General features: G+C 38.6%; 1 protein-coding gene across 1 annotated transcript in view; it reads left to right on the forward strand.

The window, feature by feature from the left end:
* MYO3B (myosin IIIB) overlaps positions 1-22,788 on the forward strand; it is a gene marked incomplete at its 5' end in the record, with an annotated part of 233,873 nt that overhangs the window by 85,633 nt on the left and 125,452 nt on the right. The window contains 3 exons of the mRNA XM_081050760.1: positions 17,204-17,315; positions 18,253-18,415; positions 19,865-19,945. Coding sequence (XP_080906886.1) covers positions 17,204-17,315; positions 18,253-18,415; positions 19,865-19,945 — 356 coding nt within the window. The remainder of the gene's footprint in view (positions 1-17,203; positions 17,316-18,252; positions 18,416-19,864; positions 19,946-22,788) is intronic.

The following is a 22,788-nucleotide window of genomic DNA, read 5'->3' on the forward strand; positions in this document are numbered from 1 at the left end:
TTAGAAAGTAGGGAACCGGACTGGGGCTAGATACATTGTTACCAGAAGAAAAACTGGTGTTCAGTTAGCCTGGAGGAAGTGGGCATAGAAATGGGAAAGGCTAATCATGCTATCATAGAAAAGAAATATAATGTTTACTAATTGAATGAAGGAGTGACAGAATGACTAAGGGTCTGAGTGACTCTGAATAAATACTTCCAGTTCCTCACAACCCACTCATTTTTTACTCCTTGCTACCCAGCTTCTTCCTCAAGCTTGTTTTTTAAGAGTTACCAAGCGCAAAGGCGCCTGGGTAGAAGCAGGCAAAATACTGAGGACTCTTTCATTCCATTGCCATGGAAAGACATATTTGCAGTTTTAAGCCTGTAACATGTTCTTTTAACTCTTGCAAAGTGAACTGAATATCATAGTTATCATTGTGAAAACTTTAGCTGTGAAGACAGGGTCCTTAATAATCCCTTACAGAGCCCTAAAGTGAATACTGGCTCATAGGACAGAAGTGGAGTGAAAAATCAGCATCACACATGAATCCAAACATCTTAGCAAAGGCTGAAATCCAAATTTTAATTTTCAAAGAATAAAGCTTCTACTTTTTTCTCTGGGTAGTCAGCAGTAGATAAGGAAACACAAATCCTTCAGAAGCTAGGATGCGATGCCATGCCTTGTCTCTCACAGGACATTCCCGGATTTCTTTTCTTTTCAAGTGTAACAACGTAGGTGAGAACCTGCATAAAATAGATCTTAATATGCCATTCAGATAAGCTAGTATATCTACAGCAAAGTGAACAGAATCCTTAGCTCCCTGTAAATTGATTTATATGGTAGTGAGGGACATGTTAAGAGATAATACTTAGAGAGGATAATGGACAGCTTCAACACTGTAAATAAAATATATTGCATGCTTATGTGAACAGTCTCCACAGTTACCTTCAGGGGTGGAATTGAATGGCAGCATTCTCTGGGGGGGGGGGGAGAATCTCTAATAACTGCTATCCTTGTATACTGTCATTACTGCCCATTTTCTTTTGTTTAATTGAGAGAGTGAGTTGCTCACCTTTCCCCAACTGTGTGTGTGTTGATTACTTTTATGTACATGAGACCTTAGATGACTTGTGTTTTCTCTTAACTCTTCCATTACTATTGTTATAACCTTGATTAGTGCCGTAAACAAAAACATTTTGAAAGTGCCTTTTACAATACTGTTGAAAGACTCTAAGAGATGGCCTTGTCTAACTTTCCCATTTCGCAGATGAAGAGGCTGAGGCCAGAGAGGTGAAATAGCTTCCTCCACGTGCCATCTCTAGGAGGGCATAGTATCAGTCTCTGCAGATTGCTGTAGACTGAAAAGAATTTCTGTGACCACCTGCATCCTTTCTTGGGGGACAGGATGGATTCAAAGTGGCCTTGCCTGAGCTGAGGATCCTTTCCAACTTGCCTATGGCTATGAACAATTCAAAAATCCCAAAACTCATTCTTTTAAGGTCCTGACTTTCTTGTAGAATCCACACTGATGACAGCTGTCTTTCACCTATTAAAGTACCAGAAAAATCATTTCTGTAGTTGACAGCTCTACAGATTTAGCCTGAAATTTGTAGTGATAACTCTCAAAACGATTATAAGAGATAATAACTATCACACTCTTCTCCAAAGATACTGAGTGGTGGCAGTAGCAATAAGTCATGGCTGTCTTTCCTGATTTCCCTAATGTCTGTACTGTTGGCAGCCTCCTGAGCTAATTCAGTTATAGGGAAGAACCCATGGAAAATAGGAACACAGAAAGCAATGGCCACACTATGGAAACAGTGCAAGAAGAAATAAAGGAAAACAAGAAGAAAGATGTTATAAAGGTGTTAGACAACATGCAGTTGAGAAGACAGCCACTCTGGACCTTTGGATTGGATGCCTAGAAAAATAATGGCTAAATGAAAACTCTGTGTCCCTGCTTGGAGAGTCCTTAAAACAAATTTTAGTGGGACTAATTTATGTTAGATAATGATAACAATGAGGTAGAAAGAGAAAAAAAAAGAGTGAAGAAAATAATGAACAAAAAGGAGAAAAGGTGGGAGAGGAGAAGGAGAATGTGACATGGACAATAAGTACGCTAGCTGCAGATCTGGCCCTCAATCAAGCATATTTCCTTCAGAGCCCAGATGTGACTGTGGAATTCCCCCCAACATGGCGCTCTAGGACACCACTGCCCCGATCAGCCGACCCATAGTTGACCTCTTAGTCAATCCTGTTCTAGTATGTTCCTTTCACTTCATAGTAAATATCCACCCATCCCCTATGCATCATGGTTTAGGGATGACTTAGAGGAAAGATTGCTGGCTATTCTTTTATAAACATTTGGGTTGAGGAAAAGAAAAATAGATTTTTGTCAAAGAAAGGAAGGAGATAAAAGAGAGAGAGGCATTTATTGACTACTTGGTCATGGCAGGCTTCATGTTAGTGCCTTACATATATCATCTCACTTAACACTGGTAATAGCCCCCCAAATCAATAACATTATTCCAGTTTTAGAAGCAAGGAAACTAGCTTAAAATCACATAGATAGTGTGGCAGACTCACAATATGAAATAAGAATCTATCTGATTTCAAAGCCCGTCTTCAAAATATGTAAATGAGACAGTTAAACATATATGATATTTATTGCAAAATCAGTCTGTCAAATTCAATCACAAAAAATACATTCATAATTTTATTAGTTGTAAAATAGAATAATCAGTTTAAAGTTTAACTTCCTGTTACAAATTAATTTGTGAATAAAATCCGCCTCAATTTCTAGTTCCCAGTGCCTTTTTTTGTTTTAAAAGGCCTCCCATTTAAAGCTTATGAGCAGGAAGTAGCAGCAGCTTCAGAAACATTTATTAAGCACCTATAGTGTGTGCTGAGTACTATAGTGAATAACACTGAATTAGAAGAAATTTACAATCTCAGGAGTTCCACTATCTAATATAGGTTAACATGATTTCTTATCCTAAGGCCCATAATTGAGGAGTCGGTCCTAAAGATATAATGGCTTTTTTTCTTTTCTTTTTTTTTTTTTTTTGGTAGCAGATGGTGACCAGCTGTTCTGTCTTCACTGAAGGCCAAACACAAAGGGAAAAAATTAAAATAAAGGGGCTTATGGTAAATATGAGAAAGAACTTAATAAACTAAATCTGGATTTTTATACACAGTAAACGGAAATGGGCAATTGGGGGTAATTATCAAGTTGTCCGAGCCAAAATAACTTAGTTCCTTCTATTATCTACATAACAGAAAATTATTTATATGGATTGAATTGTTCCGATAATTGTCCTGGATTTTCGGTATCTGAGTAGACGATCTGGGTGGTCACTGATGTAGATTGAGGGTCCCTCAAGGAATATTTTAAAATAGGAAGAGTTAACACTCTGCCATATGACTGGGGACATTTCTGCTTAGATGCAACTGATATTAATCAAATTAGTAGCTACATGATTCTTTGACCAGGATTTGGGCCCATTGTAATTAAAACTTACCAGTTTTACCTAATATTTGAAATTAATTTTTATTGCAAAATTAATGTACGAATATCCTTTTCTTTAAAAGTTTTAAATATTACATATAAGACTGAAGTCTTTTTTTCTGCATCCCTAATTCCATTTCCCAGCATCCTGCCCCCATCATAACCCCTCTCTAAAATAGCCACTGTTATTTTTTTGTTAGTTTTACTCTTTCAACGTGCGTATGCGTGCACACACACACACACACAGATTGAGAGATGAAAAATACCTGCACTTTTAGCTTAACTTGAACCACACATTTTATACAAGTTGGCAACTTGCTTTTCTATATAACAATATGTATTAGAGAGAAATCTACATTGTTCCACAGCTCTAATACATTCTTTTTAACTCCCTCATTGAAATCAGTGATATTCAATGTAGCCATTCCTCCACTATTGGATATTGACATGTGTCCAATTGTTTTGCAATACTCATTAGGCAATTCTAAATATTAAATGTTTGTGAGGATTTATTTATGGTAGATTTTGAGCAATTGACCTCCCCAAGGGAAAATGATGTGCCCCAGAAGGTCATCTGGACCTAAGGAAGAGAGAAGATGACGGAGAGATATGAAAGCCAGTTTCTTTCCTCAGATAGACTGTGTCACTGCTGACAAGTCACTTCTCTTCCCTGGGATTCTGTTTCTCTCAGTCAGTGGTTCTTCATAGATGAGAATCTCCTGGAGGGCTTGTTAAAACAAAAGCTCCACCTCAGGGCGGGTGTGTGTGTGTGTGTGTGTGTGTGTGTGTGTGTACAATTTTCCAGGTGATGCTATGCCACTAATCAGGAAACTACTCTGATAGTCACTGTTCTATGTATGTTGAGGAGAATATCCTGTGAAAGAGATCATAGTTGAAATTCCAAGAGCCCCAGACTACTTAGGCAAATTTTCAGTCTTCCAACTTATCTAAATATAATAACAAGAATCCAAGGCTTGTCACAGGAACAACATTGGGTTAATGATAGACATCAGTTTTCAAAATCACAGAAGTAGTTCTTTAGGCCAAGGGACAAGTCAGTATAGCATCTTTGTTGGAAAGAATCTTAAGGGGTCATACAGTTCAACTACATAGCTAAAACTAGAATTTCCTGCAACATTCTTAACCTTGTCAGTCCATTTCCCATTGAACAGTTCCAGGGACTAGGAATTCCCTCTCTGGCTCCTGAGGCAAGCCATTGCATATTTTTACATGTCCGATCACAACCATGTTCTTCCTAGCCTTGACCAAAACCATCCTTCAGAAGCTTCCACGCATCTATCACGCTACCCTCTGGGCTTTAGAGAACAAATTGGCTCCCTTCTCCACTTGATGGCAGTCAATTATCATGTTCTCCTAAGTCAATGTTTCTCAAACTCTCCAGCGCACCAAAATCATCATCGGAGGGTATTAAAATTTAGATTCCTGAGCTCCAATTGCAGAGATTTTAGTTCTGTGTCTGGAGGGTGGCCCAGGAATCTACATCTTTTATGAAATATCCAGGTGGATGTGATGCAGGTGGTCTGCACATGACAGTTTAAGATACTCACGGGGATCAGGACACACACGTCAAAATACGACACCTTGGCATATGAAATATTTCAAGCTGGAGGAATTTGAGAAACAGCATGTGTAGGAAGGGCTTGCTGACCCCCTGAACCAGGTCACACAACCCTTTTGTGAGAGCTGACCTTCCTATACCTGGTGGAAAGGAACATCTTTATCACCAAAGAAAAAGGGCCAGACAGGAATCTGAAGGAACAGGCCTTGCTAAGTTTCTTCCAGTTTACCACACTCAGCTCAGATTCTTTGTCCCATCACATCGTTCCATAACCCTCCACTCTTTATCAAACCTAGCATGAAAACACTCAGGTTTCATCATTTTTTGCTGGTCTTTATTTCCTTATGAATTCTCCTGTGACATAAAACATATATTGAATAAATGTGTCTGCTTTTCTCCTGTAAATCAGTCTTTGTCAGTCTTCTAATTTCAGACCCACCCAGGGACCCTAAGAGGGGCAAGGAAAACGTTTTCCTCCCTTGCAAGGCCGTATAAAGTCCTTTTGTTTCTAAGCTCAATGGCCCCAACGTCGTCAGCAGTTCCTCGAACGACATAGCTTGAGTTCTGTCACTATCCTGGTGGCTAAAATCTGTCTGTCAAAATATAGCCCAAAATAGATTCATTAACCATCCCTACCCTGATTTATTGTATTTCATAGCAGTTATTCCTACCCCAAATGATGTCCTTTATGTACTTGTTTAATGTTGGCCTCCCCCACTAGAATATAAGGTTTATGAGGGCAGGGATATGGTCTGTCTTGCTCACTCATGTCATTCCAGCACTTCCATCTGTACCTGGAACATCAGTAGGTCATAAATAAAGTTTTATTTAATGAGAAAATGAATGGGAATGAAAAGCCAATTTAGAAAGTGATGAATGGGAACAACATGGTTATACGAAAGCCGTGTAAAAATACACAGAATGAATGATTTTTCCTGAAGCAAAGTATCTGCTTAAGGGCCTCTTTTTCAAAGTAAATTAAGAATGTCTGTTTAATTGACCTTTTAAAAAGATCTCACTATTGACTGAGGGTTGTGCAAATCTCCACTGAGCGGTACAGATGTTTGCGTGCCTTTGAGTACAAAACTCAAACTGGAGGGATGAATCAAAGCAGAGGTCATTTATTATAGGTTGGGATTTCAAAAGCATCTTTAAAAGATGCAGATCCTTCCCAAACAACGTAAAACTGCAGGAGCAGAAAGACCAAGAGGAGAGGTGCAAATTTAAAATGTCAGGGGTTGCAAAAATGTAAGCAATCTACAATGCTAAAGCAATTTTTTTGTCTAAAACGGTTGACTCTTAGCTCTCTCTCTTCTTTCCTCTCTCCTGTCAGGAGTATGAGTAATCATTACAAAAAACATAGAGAAATTAAATTCATCGTATATAGTGACCACTGTCAAAAGGTGTCATTGTCAGAGGACTTCATTGCAAACAAAAGGAAAAGTTCAGCCTCATTAGTAATTAAGGAAATGCAAATTTAAGCAACAATTAAATACCATTCTACATCTATTTGACAATCATCAGTAAGTCTGACAATTCCTTGAATTGACAGGGATATAGAGACAGGGATATATAGACAGGACTCTGATATCCTACTAATGAGGGTATAAGTTGGTGTGATCACTTTTAAAAACAGTTTGACGTTTTTAGCAAACTCCAACATGAGCATATTACACTAACCAATATATCCACTTCAGAGATTATAAATAGAAAAGTGACAGTATTTCTGAGTCTACTAAACCCTTCAGGGACTGTTTGGTAGCACTGCATCTACCTCAGTGTGAGGACTTCCTGCCTCAACTTACCCACATGTTTATACTCCATTGGATCAAACCTCTACAGCCTGAATTTTTGCACTTCTTTCTTCTTCTTCTTAAAAGGTAATTTTCAAAAGAAGATAAAAATCACGACTCACATGTAGATATAAAGATGACTATGTTTAAAGAATTTATTTTATTCATATGCTATGAGGCAGATGTTATAATCAGTTCAAAGGAAAAAATCAAAACAGCACAGGCTTATATGAAGTAAAAGAATGTTGAGATGAATTGCAAATGGAGACAAAACTGTTTTTTCCAGAGTGAGGAGGAAGTCAATTAAAATAATCACCAGACTAAACAGAATTTATGTACCTATCAGTTGCCTATGATTTATAAAAAGTTGCAAAATAGCTCAAAGAAGATGAACAAGGCTAGAATCTGATAACCCAGAAAGGTATGCTAAGGCGTTATATGTGTTTTTCACTGAAACACCAATGCCTTACTGACACACTAATCCAAAGAGAATATTGTCTGGATCCCTCACACATGTGTTAAGGAGTGTTTGACAGCTGGTGTTCCAATATAGGAAGTCAACACTTCTCCTAAGTCAAGAGCCAATATTCCAGATCGTTATAGACACTCACAAGTTCCAGCGAACTGGAAAGTGCTGGAAGATCAAAGGTCCCTGTTAGAAAGTCAAAGATACCACCAAGTGTATCCAGTAAGAGCTAGGATGCAGGTTTAGATGAGTATAAAGGAGCCTGAACTTGGAATTAGACGACCTGGGAAAGGCTCAAGTCTTCTGCATACTCAGTTTGTGACCTTGAGCCAGTTGCCTTCTCTCTGACTTTCTCCTCTGTACAAACTAAGACTTTTACTTAGGACGCTAAGTTGCCTTCAGGATCTAACCGTTTATTAGAGGAGCCATCCAGTCCCTTGCACAGATGGCTCTGCAGCAATGCCTGGGCACAGGGAGTTTTGACACAGGACAAGGAAGATCTCTTTGTGAGCATGAGGAGGAACAGCTGGATTTGGATGTCCTAGACCCCCACTCAGTGTGCCGTACCGAAGCCCAGAATCTGTGGGAAACTTGGGAAGTTCAATGACAAAGGGAGAAAAAAATGATGAAGAGGAAAGACAGCCCTCTACCAACTCATGGCTTTACACAGGACTTGCCTCTATCTTTAGCAACATTCCAGGAAGTTTGTCACCACAGTTGGCTGTCTCTACTCAGTGGTGTCTAAGTGACAGCAGAATGAAATTGGAACTGTATTAGGTTATCCGAAATACAGACCAATAGGGTGTGTGTGTGTGTATGTGTGTGTGTGGGGAGAGAGAGAGAGAGAGAGAGAGAGAGAGAGACAGAGACAGAGACAGAGAGACAGAGAGACAGAGACAGAGAGAGACACACACACACACACACACACACACACACACGGATGGAGGGAGGGCGGGAGGGAGAGAGGGAGGGAGAGAGAGGGAGAAGTTGACTTATGTGATTGTGGCGGCTGGCAAATCAGAAATCTGCAGGGGCAGACTGGTAGGCTAGTAATTCCAACAGGAGTTGATGTTGCAGTTTTGTTTTTAAAGGCAGTCTGGAGATAGAATTCCTTTCTCCTTTAACTTTAAAGTCTTTTCCTTTAACTCTTTCAACTGTATGGATAAGGCCCACCCAGACTAAGGGCAATTTGCTTTACTGAAATGCTGACTATTAATTTTTCTGACCAGTAAACATAGTATCTCTCTCCATTTACTTAGGTCTTGTTTAATTTTTCTTGGCCAGTGTTTTGTAGTTTTTAGTGTACAAGTCTTGCATATTTATTGTCAAATGCATCTCTGTGTATTTCACATTTTTAAATGTTATTCTAAAAGATACTGTTTTTTCAGTATCAATTTTAAATTATTTGTTGCTAATACACAGAGGTATAACCTTGCTAAACTCACTTTCGAGTCCTGGTAGTTCTTTTGTAGAGGCCATTGGATTGTCTGCATAGACAATTGTGTCGTCTTCAGACTAAGACAATTCCATTCCTTTTAAAAGAAATACCTTTTATTTCTTTCTCTCGTCTTATTACACTGGCTGGAACCTCTGGTACAATGTTGAACAGAAGTGGTGATAGTGAACATCCCCGACTTGTTCCTAATCTTAGGGGGTAGTATTCAGTCTTTCACCATTTAATATGACGTTAGCTGTAGGCTTTTTGTAGATAGTTTTTTTTTTTTTTAATCAGGTTGAGAAAGTTCCCTTGTAGTATGAGCCTGTTGAAAAGTTTTATTTTTTTTAAATAGGGTTGGATATTGGATTTTGTCAAATGCTTTTCCTCATTTATTAAGATCATATGCTTTTTCTCTTTTATCTTGTTAACATGGCATGAAGTTGTTCACAATATTCCCTTACTTTTAATATTTGTAGAATCTATAGCATATCACTAATCTTATACGTGATATTGATCATTTGTATTTTTTTCTTCTGTATGGCTAGAAGTTTACCCATTTTATTAATCTTCTCAAATAACCAGCTTTTAATTTCCTTCATTGTCTATTTGAATTATTTTTCACTATGATCTTTATTGTTTCCTTTCTTCTGTTTACTTTGTGTTTAACTTGCTCTTTTTCTAATTTATGGTGGACGATGAGATCATGTATTTGAGACGTTTCTTTCTTATTATAGGCGTCTAATGGTATAAATTTCTAAGTACTACCTTAGCAGTATCCCACAAATTTTGATAGGTTATGTTTTCATTGTTATTTGATCAAAAGTACTTTTTAATTTCTCTCTTGATTTCTTCTTTGACCTATAGATTATTTAGAAGTCTGTTGATAAATATTTGTGAATTTTTCACATATCTTCTTGTTCATTTCTAATTTAATTCTGTTGTGATCAGAGAACATATTTTGTGCAACTTGAAAATTTTTAATATATTATGGCTCAGAATATGGTCTATTGTGATAAATGTTTCATATGTAATTGAAACGAATAAGTAGTCTCTTATTGTTAGGTACAATGTTCTATAAATGTTCATTAGGTCAAGTTGGTACACGACTTCTATATCCTTGATGATTTTTTTTGCCTATTTGTCTTATCAATTATTGGGAGAGGGTATTGAAATCTCTGACTATAATTGTGGATTTATCTATTTCTCCTTGCAGTTTTAGCTTCATGTATTTTTAAGCTTTGTTATTAGGTGCAAAAATGCTTAGGATTTTTAGATCATTTGGATGAATTCATCTCTTTATCACTATGAAATAAACTTCTTTATCACTGGTAATATTTTTTTTTTTGCACTGAAATCTACTTTGTCTGATATTAATATAATGAATTTAGTTTTAATTTCACTAGTGTTATTATGGCATATCTTTTACTTTTATTTTTAACTTATGTTATCTCTATATTTGATCTTTTTTTTCTCTTTTATCCAGTCTGAAAATTTCTGCCTTTAAATTGGGGTGTTTTGACCATTTACGTTTAATGTTATTATTCATACGGCTACGTTCAATCTATCATTTCATTATTTGCTTTCTATTAGTCTAAGCTGTTTTTTGTTCCCCTTTTTCTTTTTCTTCTAATTCTCTTGGATTTATTATTTTATATGACTTCATTTTTGTTGTTGTTAACCTATTAGCTATAGCTCCTTGTTTTATTATTTGAAGGGTTGCTTTATGATTTGCAGTATACATTTTTAACTTATCCTAGCCTACCTTCAAGCAATATTGTATCATTTTACAATTAGTATAAGAATCTTACAATAGTTCACTTCAATTTCTCTTCTTCTTGCCTTTATGCTATTGCCTTTACGATTATGCTGTTTATTTTATGTTGTCATACATTTGACTTATCTAACATGTCATAAACTCCACAGTGCACTGTTATTATTTTTATTTAAACAATCAAGTATATTTTTTAAAGATTTAAATAATAATAAAAACATCTTATGTATTTGCTATCATGATTGCTGTCTGGTACTCTTCTTTATGTAGATCCCAGTTTCTACCTGGTGTTATTTTCCTTCTTTGTGAAGGGTTTCATTTACCATTTCTTATAATTCAGATCATCTGGTGATGAATTCTTCCAGCTTTTGTGTGTCCGAAAGTCTCTATTTTGCCTTTGGTTTTGAAAGATATTTTCACTGGGTATAGAATTCTTTTTCTTTCATTTAAAGATTTTGCTCCACTGTCTTCTCATTTGCCTTGTTCCATTGAGAATTCGACTGTCATATTTATCTTTGTTCCTCTGTATATAACTTGCCTTTTTTCTCTGGTTGCTTTTATTTATTTATTTATTTATTTATTTATTTATTTATTTCAAAGATTTTATTGGGAAAGGGGAACAGTGTGTTATTTACGGGACTTTATTGGGGAACAGTGTGTTTTTCCTAGGACTCATCAGCTCCAAGTCAAGTTGTCTTCAGTCTAGTTGTGGAGGGCGCAGCTCACTGGCCCATGTGGGGATCGAACTGGCAAACCTGTTGCTCAGAGCTCACCCTCTACCAAACTGAGCCATCTGGACACCCCTCTCGTTGCTTTTAAAATTTTTCTTTTTATGACTGGTTTTGAGCAATTTATGATGCTCTTTGGTAGTTTTCTTCAAGTTTTGCTTTGTGTGTATGTGGGGGGGGGGCGGGATTTGACTTTATTGAGCTTCTTAGATCTGTTAATTTATCATTTTCATCAAATTTGGAAAATTTTTAGCCATTATTTCAAATATTTTTTCTGTTTCCTTATTTTTTATCCTCTTCAGGGACTCCAATTACACAAATTGAGGCCACTTATAGTTGTCCCACAGTTCACTATTGCTATTTTTATTTTTCAAATTCTTTTTCCCCTCTGTTTTTCATTTTGTGTACTTTCTATTGTTATATCTTCTAGTTCACTAATCTTCCTTTCTGCAATGTCTCAACTGATGCTAATTCTATTTTGTATATTTTTCATCTCAGACATTGTAGTTTTCATTTCTAAAAGTTCTGTTAGGGTCTTTTTCATAACTCCTCTGTCTCTAACTTTTGAACATATGGAATACAGTTAAAATAACTGTTTTAATATCCTATATTAGTTTTAATATCCGTGTGACTTATGGATTAATTTTGATTAGTTGATTTTTCTCCTTATGGATCATATTTTTCTGCATACCTGAATACCAAACATTGTCAATTTTGTCTTTTTGGATGCTGGATATTTTGTATCACTATAAATATCTTTGTGCTTTGTTCTGGAATGAATTTAAATTACTTGGAAACTGTTTTATTCTTTGGATCTTGTTTTTAAGATCTGTTAGGTAGAAGCAAAGCCATGCTTAGGAGTAATATTTCCTCACTATTGCAGTAAGACCTTTCTGAGTACTCTATCCATTGTGAATTATGAGATTAACCAGTCTGGCTGATAGAAACAGGCACTATTCCCTCTAATCTTCTCTTATGGTTCTTTGCTCAGCCTTGGGTAGTTTCCTTTCATGTATGTACCAATCAATACTCTGCTGAATACTTGAGGGAAACTTCCACAGGCCTCTAGGGTTCTCTCTCTCTGTGTAGCTCTCTCTTAGTGCTCTGTTCTACATACTCCAGTTGACTTAGTTGCATTGTCTGCTAACATGTGCCGGTAGGTCTGATTGGTCAAGTGTAAGCCTTCAGTTTTGCCACATTGTTTCTGGAAGAGCTCAAGTCTAGCTCTTTGCAAGAAAAACGATAACCTCACTGACAGCTGATCAAGAACACACAATAATTCCAATATTTCTAAATATTTCTTTTCTTTTGCAATTAAGTTTCCTTTTAGTAGACACGAAGCCCGTCTTGAATAGAGTCCAGGCACACCTTCCTTCTTTCTCCCTTGTCCCTCGTCCCCTCAGTGTTTTCTACCTCTTTGCCTTCTCTTTAGAGTCATGAGCTCTCTGGGGGAAGCATAGCAGTTCTTGGAGACCCTACAGGCTTTGCCCCTGTCTTCATTCTGAAAGGGCAATGTTTGGTCAATACAATTTCTTAGACATAATCCCTTACATTCTGCCGAATGGAGTATGAACAAGACCAAAAAGCCTTCTTCTTGCTGATAATGGACTAAGTCTCATAGGACTTAGTGTATTTAACAGAGTTGTTGTCTCTTTACTCTGTCTTACTAAAGACTTTCTCAGCCTGCACTGAAGAACTCAAGAAAGCAGAAGTGAGGATAAATAAAAGCCCCCTTCTGCCTCAAAGGTACTAATCTTTAAATTCAATAGGTTAACTAGGTTTTGAATGGCCACCTAAGAAATTCGCCAACATTGATTTGCTGTGGGATACATCTGCATTCCCAACCATAACATTTTGTTAGGGATTCTGTAGAGAATGAATTGTAACATGAAAAATATCACTGTCTAAACAGACAAGGAAGCTAAAAGAGACCAATTCTTCTCAAATATTTTTTTAATGTAATGTAGAAAAAAATTTATTTTTAGGTAGGCAAATTTATAAATCTTTTCAAACTTTACTCTCTTTTGTTTTTCTCCCTTTCATCAAAAATTAAAGTCATTAGCTGGATTCATATGAATTCTTTTTAAAAAAAATTAATGATTGGAAGTCAGGAGACTTGAATAATAACCTTAACCTTTTTCATTTACTTGTCATCTTGGGCAAGTCATTTCATCTTACTAAGAGCAGTTTTCTTCATCAGTAAAAAGACTTGATGATCTACAAAGATTCTTTGTGGTGGTTTTCAGACATGTTCACAAATTATTTGATACTCCTCACTTCAAGAGGTAGAACTTAATTTCTCTCCCATTGAATGTGGTCTGGACTTAGTTACTTGCTTCGAACGCATAGAAGAATATGGAAGAAGTGATGGTATGTCACTTCCAAGCCTCAGTCATAAAAGTCATTGCAGATTCCTCCTTGCTCTCTCTCAGACCCCTTGTTCTGAGGGAAGCCATCTTCCCTGTCATTTAGATACTTAAGCAGTCTTTTGGAAAGGCCCATGTAGCAACAAACTGAGGTCACCTGCGAAAAGCCAATGAAGATCTAAGGCTTTCTGCCATTAGCAGTGTAAATGAGCCACCTTGAAAACAGATCCTCTAGTCCCAGTCAAGCCTTTAAACAACTGTAGCCTTGGCCGATGTCTTGTAACCTCATGAGAGAGCCTGAGCCAGAATTGTCCAGACAAGCTGTTCCTGAATTCTGGATTCTCAGAAAACATGAGATGGTAAATGTGTGGTTTTTTTAAGCTATTACGTTTTGGAGTAAGTTGTTATGCAGCAATAGAACACTAATATATCCTAGAACCTTACCGATTCTTCCAGTTTATGGTTCTATAATTTAAATGCAGGAAGAAAGCAATCTATGTGTCCATAGATAGATGAATGGATACAGAAGATGTGACACACACAGGAATATTTCTCAGCAATAAAAATGAAAGAAATCTTACTATTAGAGACACCATGGGTGGACCTAAAGGGTATTATGCTAAGTGAAATAAGTCAGACAGAGGAAGACAAATACCGTATGATTTCACTTACATATGGAATCTAAAAAAACAAAACAAGTCAATAAACATAATAAAACAGAAACAGACTCATAGATACAGAGAACTAACTGATGGTTGCCAAAGAGGTGGGGGGAGTGGGGGAATTGGAAAAAAATAGAAAAAAAAATATGCAGGAGGATGTACCTCTAGTTGCTTGTTGTTTTTACTAAGATTTTACAAACTGCTTTGTCTATTATGTTTAAAAATTCTTCCTCGAAGAGACTGCATTCCATACAAGAAAACATTTTAAGCAGAAAACAAAATAACAATATTTAACAGAGATAGTTTAAAACGGGACATTTACTATTTTGATAGCTTATATGCTTTAATAAGATGAGACCTTGGGAAATTTATCGCATTTTACAGAGCTCTAAAGTGGGAAAGTTTCTCTTAGGTCTTTGGAGGACCATCAGGCATTATGTGGATCCCTTGACATTGTATACAATGTGTTGTATTGAGAGTATTTTCCTAAGAAAGAATGTGTATAGCTTTTACCAGATTTTCAGAGTCTTAACTACATTTCCATCCCCAAAAGAGATAAGAACCATGTATCTCGTTCCCGTTGCTACCTGTGGGAATTTAGGTACAGAGAGGTAAGTGACTTACACACAGTAATAGACATCTTCTCACTCTTCACTCAGACCTCAGACTCCATCTGCGAGATGCATTCCGCCTACAAGAGGCAGCTCAGGGCAAAACTGGTCTTTATAATGCTCTCAGGTGCCCAGACCCTCAAGACAAACCTCTACACTTGTTATTTTGCTGTTGCATATCTCCTGCTCATTGAAGTCATCATGCTGCTTCAGAAAGGGGGCGCAATGGATATTCCCAAAATGACCCCCCTTGCTGGCAGGACTCTTATCTTGGTTCCTTTCAGTTTCATCTTTACACTGATACACACAGGAGCTCAGCCAAACTGCTTTTTTTTTTTTTTTTAACCATGGTACCTGCTGAAATCCCATATTAATCTGTGGAGGAAACACATTATACTTCTGTGATCTGGTTACTATAGACATATTACTTATACGTTTCTTTAGTGTTTTTTGAAACCTTCACCTCTTTGCAGTGCTGTTACCCATTTCTTTCTGGGAGAAGCCAGATATGAATATTATCATCACAATAAATTAAGAGATTTGGGTTGCAGGACTAAAAGTCAAAGTTAAGTTCTAAAATATATGTTAGTTCAGGATATATTCTGCCTATTTAGAAATTAGACATTGCTAAGAATCATCTTCATATGCCTAAAAAAATGATAAATCCTTGATTGGAAAGCTAGAACACATCTTGCATTCCTCCTCTATCCCTGACAGTGCTGGTCATTCATTAGGTTCTCTTTAAATATTTCATCACAAATAGTGAGCAGTCATCATGATCAAGCCAGGACTGACTAAAGCCAAGAGAGCCCATGTTTTAAAGGGCCAGGACTAATGGAAAAAGTATAGGGAGTCCTGGTTTTACCACTCATTGTTACACCTTACGCGATCAGTATATCAGCTTTCCCAAGACGTTCAGCCTATATAGATTTGCCGTCTATTCCCACCATCCCTATGTACACCTGGACACAATCTTTTTGTTTGTCCAAAGCCAAGTGAGAGAAAACATGACTAAAACTACTGTTCCAGATAAGCCCAGCTGAAGAATCTGTGTTGATGCCATGAATTGCCCAAACAGACGTAAGCCAGACTCCTGGTGATCCCTCCTCCCTCTTATCTCCAGAAAACATCTTCTCTGAGCAGGTTCCTAGGCTTGGCTAAATGACCTAGCATGGCTACCACTCAGGGGTTCTGAGAGACCACTGCCCCTCTTCCTCAAAGGTGGAAACAGAGACTCAGCCCTGGGAAACATTCCCAGGATCTCTGGATGCAAATATTTCCAGCAAATTCAGCATTATATTCTAACTTGTAATCTTGTAGCACAAAAATAAGGTTAAATGACTCCGTTGTTGATTGGGTATATTTATTTTTCCATAAACAGAAAGATATGAGAATATTTGGCCAAAGAACATATTTTGGTGATTTTTTAAATAAGTAAAAATTGCTCTATATTTTAACGTAACTCCAAAACAAAAGATCAGCCTTGTCTGAGGAATGGCAGGAAAATCCTTGGACAAGGAAATTAAGTTTATTTTTAAGCTTCCAAGAAGTTGAATTTAATTATAGATGGCAGCAAAGAGCAGAGGAAAGATCCTTAAATGTTTTTAAAAGAAAAACTAAGGTAAGATTTTCTAAAAGTATATTTTCAACATGGTATGTATTTTTAATGGGGAGAATAAAAAATAAAGAAATGGATAGAAAAAACCCTTTGGGTGGAAACTCTCTCATCTGAAAGTGTGGAAGTTCATTAAAATAAGTAATTTAAGAAGACAAATGTGGTTTTAGTGCTTTTAGCAAGAAAATACACCTACCCCACACCTTGAGACAGATGTGTAGCTCAGCAGTCAGTAGTGTTAGGCTGCAATCATTTGTTCTGTCTACAGGTTGCTTCAGATGGGACTTTTCAAAGCAGAGTCAAAATTTATATGACGGGATTAGAAATTGTTTTTATAATAGTAATGCTAACATTTTAAATGATGACTTTCACTAGCTGAACTATCCAAATTTCAGCTTTCTAAAATGATTTAGATACTTTGATTTTTCATGCAAAAGTTTCCAAATATGCCTTTAATATGAGTTACAAAACAATATTAAAAGGAAAACACACCTAGCAGAAAATATGAAAGTGGGTGAAAGCCAATAAGCATAAAGGGTGTATCTTTTACTATCTCATATACTATTATTGGTGCTCAAGAAATATGTATTGTTGAAAAACAAAGCATGTCACCGGGCCCAGAACAATTCTACGCTATTCCATCAAATGACTAAAAATGCTTTATTTTACTCTTTTATTTTGTAGGTATTATTACTTGGCATTCAGAGCACATCAAACACCACGTGCTACCAAAGAGAACTGTGTCGCTATTCTGGAAAGGTCCAAATTAGATCACTGGGTGCTGGGAAAAACAAAGGTAGTTCTTCCGTTATTGTTCAAATTGTAATCCCGTGATGCTCTACTGCATATCTTTGTCTCTTGTCAGTGAAAGGGGTGGCTCTGTAAGTTGTGGAGCAGACGAGACCCAAACTTCACAATAATCTTGGCTGCTGTTGGGTCAGGAGTCCCAGGACCTCAGGGACGGGAGGAGGCGGGTATGCCTTCTGTTCTGTGTGTAGTTTGAGAGCCATTTAGCATTTCTAGAATGGAATCTTTGAGCTCATTTTAAAATCTCCCTTTTTTCAGTGCTACTTATTTCAGCACCATATGCAAATACACAAATCATATTAATGATTATCTTTTATGGTTTTGTCCATTTTTCATTAGACTCGTGTTGTGTTATTTATTGAATACCCCGATTAGCAGTCTCCTTATGTGTAGTTTTTCATTTGGGAGAACATCACATTCCTGCGGGATGCCAGGGTTTTACGGTCTGTTTTGAATTGCCCTTCAAAGCCAGCCTCAGCCTGAGTGTTGATGGCAACACTGGTGTTCCTTGGCAGCGATTAGATTACCGTGGGTCATCTGGGTCCCTCTCCTGCTGAACTTCTATTGGCGATGGGTCAGTTCTGTTGGTTCGTACCTCCATTAAAGGCTGTGGGGAAAGAGACGATAGATCAAGCTGAGAAGGTGGAACTTCATGGCAGAAATGAGGCAGGCTTGGAGAACATTTGGGATCTCCTAAAAACCCTGTTAATCTCATCTCATGTTTAGATCCATAATCACAGACTGGCTCAATCTTAGGAGGGCAATTGCATTTGCTTTCAAGAAGTTCATAATATTTGCATAAAATCAAGTCGCTACAAACTTGATTGGGATAACAGTTGTAATATTTACATTAAAAATATGCTGGTAAAGAGTGAATGTCTGTTTGGGAGCCTATATGTAATGCTAAAACTGTTGTCTCGTTTCAGGTTTTTCTCAAATATTATCATGTCGAGCAGTTAAATTTGCTACTGCGAGAAGTCATAGGCAGAGTGGTTGTGCTGCAGGCATATGCCAAGGGGTGGCTTGGAGCCAGGAGATACAAGAGAATCAGAGAGAAGAGAGAGAAGGGGGCCACTGCCATCCAGTCAGGTAAATGGTCCTGAATCTTGGCTTTTTATTAAGTACTAGAGGCCACTCGCCTGTTACTTTTCTCAGTGGTTTCTTCCCTTCCTCCCTCCCTTCCTCCCTTCTTTCCTCCATCCTTTCTTTCCTTTTTTCCTTCCTCCCTTCCTTCCTCCCTCCCTTTCTTTTTTCCTTCCTTCCTTCTTTCTTTTTCCTTCCTTCCCTCCTTCCTTTCTTCCTTCCTGCTTCCTTCCTTCCTACAGCAAATAGTTACCAAGTGCCTACTGCAGTCCAGGTTCCATGCTAGGTGCTGGGGATATAGCTGTGAGCAAGATGGCCATGGTCCCTGACCTTCAGACAACCAAACAAGCCCTCACAACACACTGTGATGAATGGCAATGTAGAGGCGGGGGGAAGTGGATGGATGTGAAACCCAAATCACATAGGCATGTGTCCCAGCCTCCAGATGACCAACATAATATATACGTCAGATCCATGACCAGGTTTTGAGCATCAAATTTACTAATGCCACTTTCCAGAGGCTTTTGTAGCCTAGACGGAGCTTGTAAACCAAGGGAACAAATCACTAGGCTCTGTTATATGCCCAGCCCAGTCAGTGCCTCTTTGCTCACATATGTGTGTCATTTGTGTTACAAACAGCATTTGGCTCCTGTGCTATCGATGATTGCTTGTGAACGCCCCAGCCCATCTTGAACACAGCAGATGATTTCCTTTGTGTTCTCGTAACCCAGAATCATAATGTTCACTCTGGGCCTCATGATCTCATTCAACAACATGGACGGCTATGATGCTCATGGGGGACAAAGGGGAGAAGGGGTCATGCTCCCGGTGGGTGGCTTCATGCCCCCGTTCTCTAGGGGACTTAGCACACCTCCAGAGATTCCCTTTCGCTTCTTCTTCTTTTCTTCATCTATTTCCTTTGCCTTTTCCCTTCCTATCATTCATTTTCCTCTCCCTTAGCACAGTTCCTGGCACATACTTCACCAAATGCGTGTTGTGCTGCTAATTATTCCCCTTGACTCCCCTCTTCATTTTTCTCTCCTTCAACTTTCATGTTTATACCTTCTTCCCAATAAAAGCTACGGAACAGGTCAGGTTATTCCAGTTCTTTGCCACCCCCCAAGTCCCAAAGGCTGAGCTCCCTCCATGGATTGGAATGACAGGGAACCACCTCACCTGGGATAAGAGGTCCCTAGTACTTCATAAGCGGAGTCCAGAGTGTTCTGGAAACTCACTGCATGATCAAAAACAGTTCCTCCTCAGCATCTTAGAGGCCAAGCTGAGAGTACAGAGGGGCCCCTCGTCCCCACCATCGCTCACGTAGCTGCTTATTTTGTTCAGTGAGACAGGAGGGAGAAGGAGAGGGGTAATAGATGGAGGGAAAACAGCTTCTATCAATTCTCTGGCACGTTCTTAAATTAATGTCATTCCTAGCACATGGTTTTATATTTTTAGCCTGGAGAGGATATGATGCTCGGAAGAAATTTAAGAAAATAAGCAACAGAAGGAGTGAGTCTGCTCTTCATATTCAAGCAGGTAATTAAAACATCATTTTCACAGCGTCCACTAGGAAATATTTAGTGATTAAGTTCATATGCATTTAGAAAAGCGGAAAGGTTAATAATTTAGGAGCACTGGAATACGAGTCAAGAATTCTGGGGGTTATAGTGCTAGTTCTGACACACCCCCTGTGTGATGAATGGAATAGTGCTTAGTGAGCAATTGCCGTGTACCATCCTTGGCCTACCATGCTCTGAGTAGATACTCTTATAGTCCCAGTTTTGAGAAACTGAGGCACAGAGAAGTGAAGTAACTTGTACATGTTCACACAGCCCATCAGCGGCAGAGCCAGCATTTGAACACAGGCAGTTTGCATAGAGTTAACTTTGCATACTGCCAAGCAAACAAATCCTTTTCCTTGTTATAGTCATACAGCCCTTATCTGTGAAATGAGAGCACTGGCTAACCAGGTCTGCAAAGTGCCTTTCAACCTGGGAATTCTCTGACTGTATGCTAGACCTGTGTCTCAGCATCACAGAGACAGGAATCACTCAGGGACTTTCCCAGCACACCGTGTTTCCTTCTCACACCCAGGCCTGATGTGGCTAAAATGGTCGCCTGGGCCCCACAGGGTGAGCCCAAGGTGGCTCTGTGCCTCAGCTTCATCTTGGCTGCCTGAACACGGTAAGCTCTAGTTCCTGGCTCATCCGTCCCCTCCCTGGTTCCCCAGTCACTCTGCTCTTCTGCAAATGGCATATCCACAGTGGCTACCAGGCTGGGTTCCCTCTGTCATTTGAAGCTGCATGTGCCTAATTGAGGTTCTGGAAGAAGCAGGTCCCAGAGCACGCCAGGACTTCCCAGAGCTCAAGACATTGGAGACAGTGTAAGAGAAGTGGCCAGTCCAGTGGACTCAGCGGCAGGCTTCAGATACTGCCGCGCTTAAAGCAAACTTTTAAATAAATCAGCTGTAACCTTTTCGAGGAGGTCTCTGCCCGATACTTGGCTCCCGGGACCTTCCTCAGAACTCTCTTAAGCCACGGTAGAGGCCTGACGTCTTCATTCAAAACCAAAATATTAGGGAGGAAAGGGTGTCATTTAAATGCAAATGTGTAAGTTTTAACACCATCTCCTAGGAAGTCAAAGCTCTGCAACTTCAAAGCGTCAGGAAGAGGGATGCAATTCTTGTTGCAGTTTAAGAAAGACAACAACTCAAAGTGCATTTGTTCCCTACTCACCCACCTCTCAACACACATACGCACACGCACCCATGGACACGCACACACGCGTACACACACGGACACACACAGTCCCTGTTAAGAGAGGATACTGGGCTGATTTCTGATCTTTGCAGTTTGGCCTAAAGCCCAACATATGTTTTAAAATATAAACATTGAGATTATATATTGTTGATCCACTGTGTCCAGTATGTAGGATCGTAAGTCAGATATTCCCTCTCTGAAAATCATGTTTGGAAGCTCCTTGTTTGCATTCTATTGTCAAATGAATGCTACATAAAATGTCAAGTTGTCTGCCTCATCACGATATCAGGACAGGCATGATTATATCTTTTCCATGCCACACCTATGGGATAAATGCCATGGGAGGATAATTTTGTTTTGTGGAACCAGAGAAAACACCTTTCTTTAATGGACTTCTTTCCTTTCTTCCTTTTTTTTTTTGGCTTCACAAACAAACCCTCCCTTCCTTAACTTGGCAGCCAGTGTTCCCACTTATCAAGTGTCTTTGGGAATTTTCTTTAATGGAGTCTGCGGCGGCTTGGGCAGGCATGAAGACACTGAGGGTGGCACTGACACCACCTCTCCCTCTTGGAAGTAATGTGGCAGCTGGAGCAAAAGCAGGTGGAGTCTTTGCATGCAGCCTACACCACGAACAGAAACTGAGAGGTGCTGGTTTTATGGATAGAGTAATAACATTTGTCATTTTAAGAGCAGTTTGCTTTTACTTGAGAATGTTTTCCTTATCTTCATATTCGAAGGCATGGTTGTGTTTATCTAAAAAGTGAAGCAACTCATTCCAACTTTTCTATTTTGGAGTGTGCTCTTCCCAAATGTAATCCTTTCATGATAATCTCCTCTTCGCACCATTAGGACATTTCCAAGTAGAACACGCTCCAGACGTAGAGAGGCTCTTCTACTTTTGAAGCCAGCAGAAATTGTCTTGGGGATCTTATTGTAGCACAACCTTTTCTCGTTGTTTTCTAAGATTATTCTCTAATTTATTATTTTTTTCAACAAATCATTTGATTTAACATTTAGATTCTGTGGAATGTGTTTGTTTGTATTTCAAGTTCTGGCCCATAGTCTTTTCTTTTTTAAATGGTGTTGCTAAGATATGTTCTATACTTTTAAAAGAGCAGCCCTTGAAATTTAGGAAGCATTTGGCCTACATGTTGCAACAGAGCATATTGAAATTTGTTTTCCTTTCATCTCCTTCCCAATAAAAGCAGCCGCATGGCTTATCCCTTTAGCTTCCTCAGAACTTCCTTTCAGAATTCCCGATCTATTACGGCACATTCACATACCAGAAACAAGATGCCTTTTCATGCTGTCAACCTTTTTCATCTGAAATGTAAATTAATTCTTGCTGGTATGCCTTGACAGAGATCAAAGTCAGGGTATTAACCTTCCTGGGCTTTCTCCGGGAATCCATCCCCAGGACCAGGCTGCTGCTGTTAGAAGGCCAGTGTCCCTGCTATAGGGCCCTCCTCCAGGCGGCCCTTGGTCTAAGAGACACTATTTCAAAGACTCAGAGTCCTTTTGTAAATGACCTCATTATCACTTTAAACTAGGTGAGAAGTGATCTGCCTGGCTAATTCAGAGAGAGAGAGAGAGAGAGAGAGAGAGAGAGAGAGAGAGAGA

Source organism: Rhinolophus hipposideros (genome assembly GCF_964194185.1).
Source record: "Rhinolophus hipposideros genome assembly, chromosome: 6".
NCBI classification, from domain to species: domain Eukaryota; kingdom Metazoa; phylum Chordata; class Mammalia; order Chiroptera; family Rhinolophidae; genus Rhinolophus; species Rhinolophus hipposideros.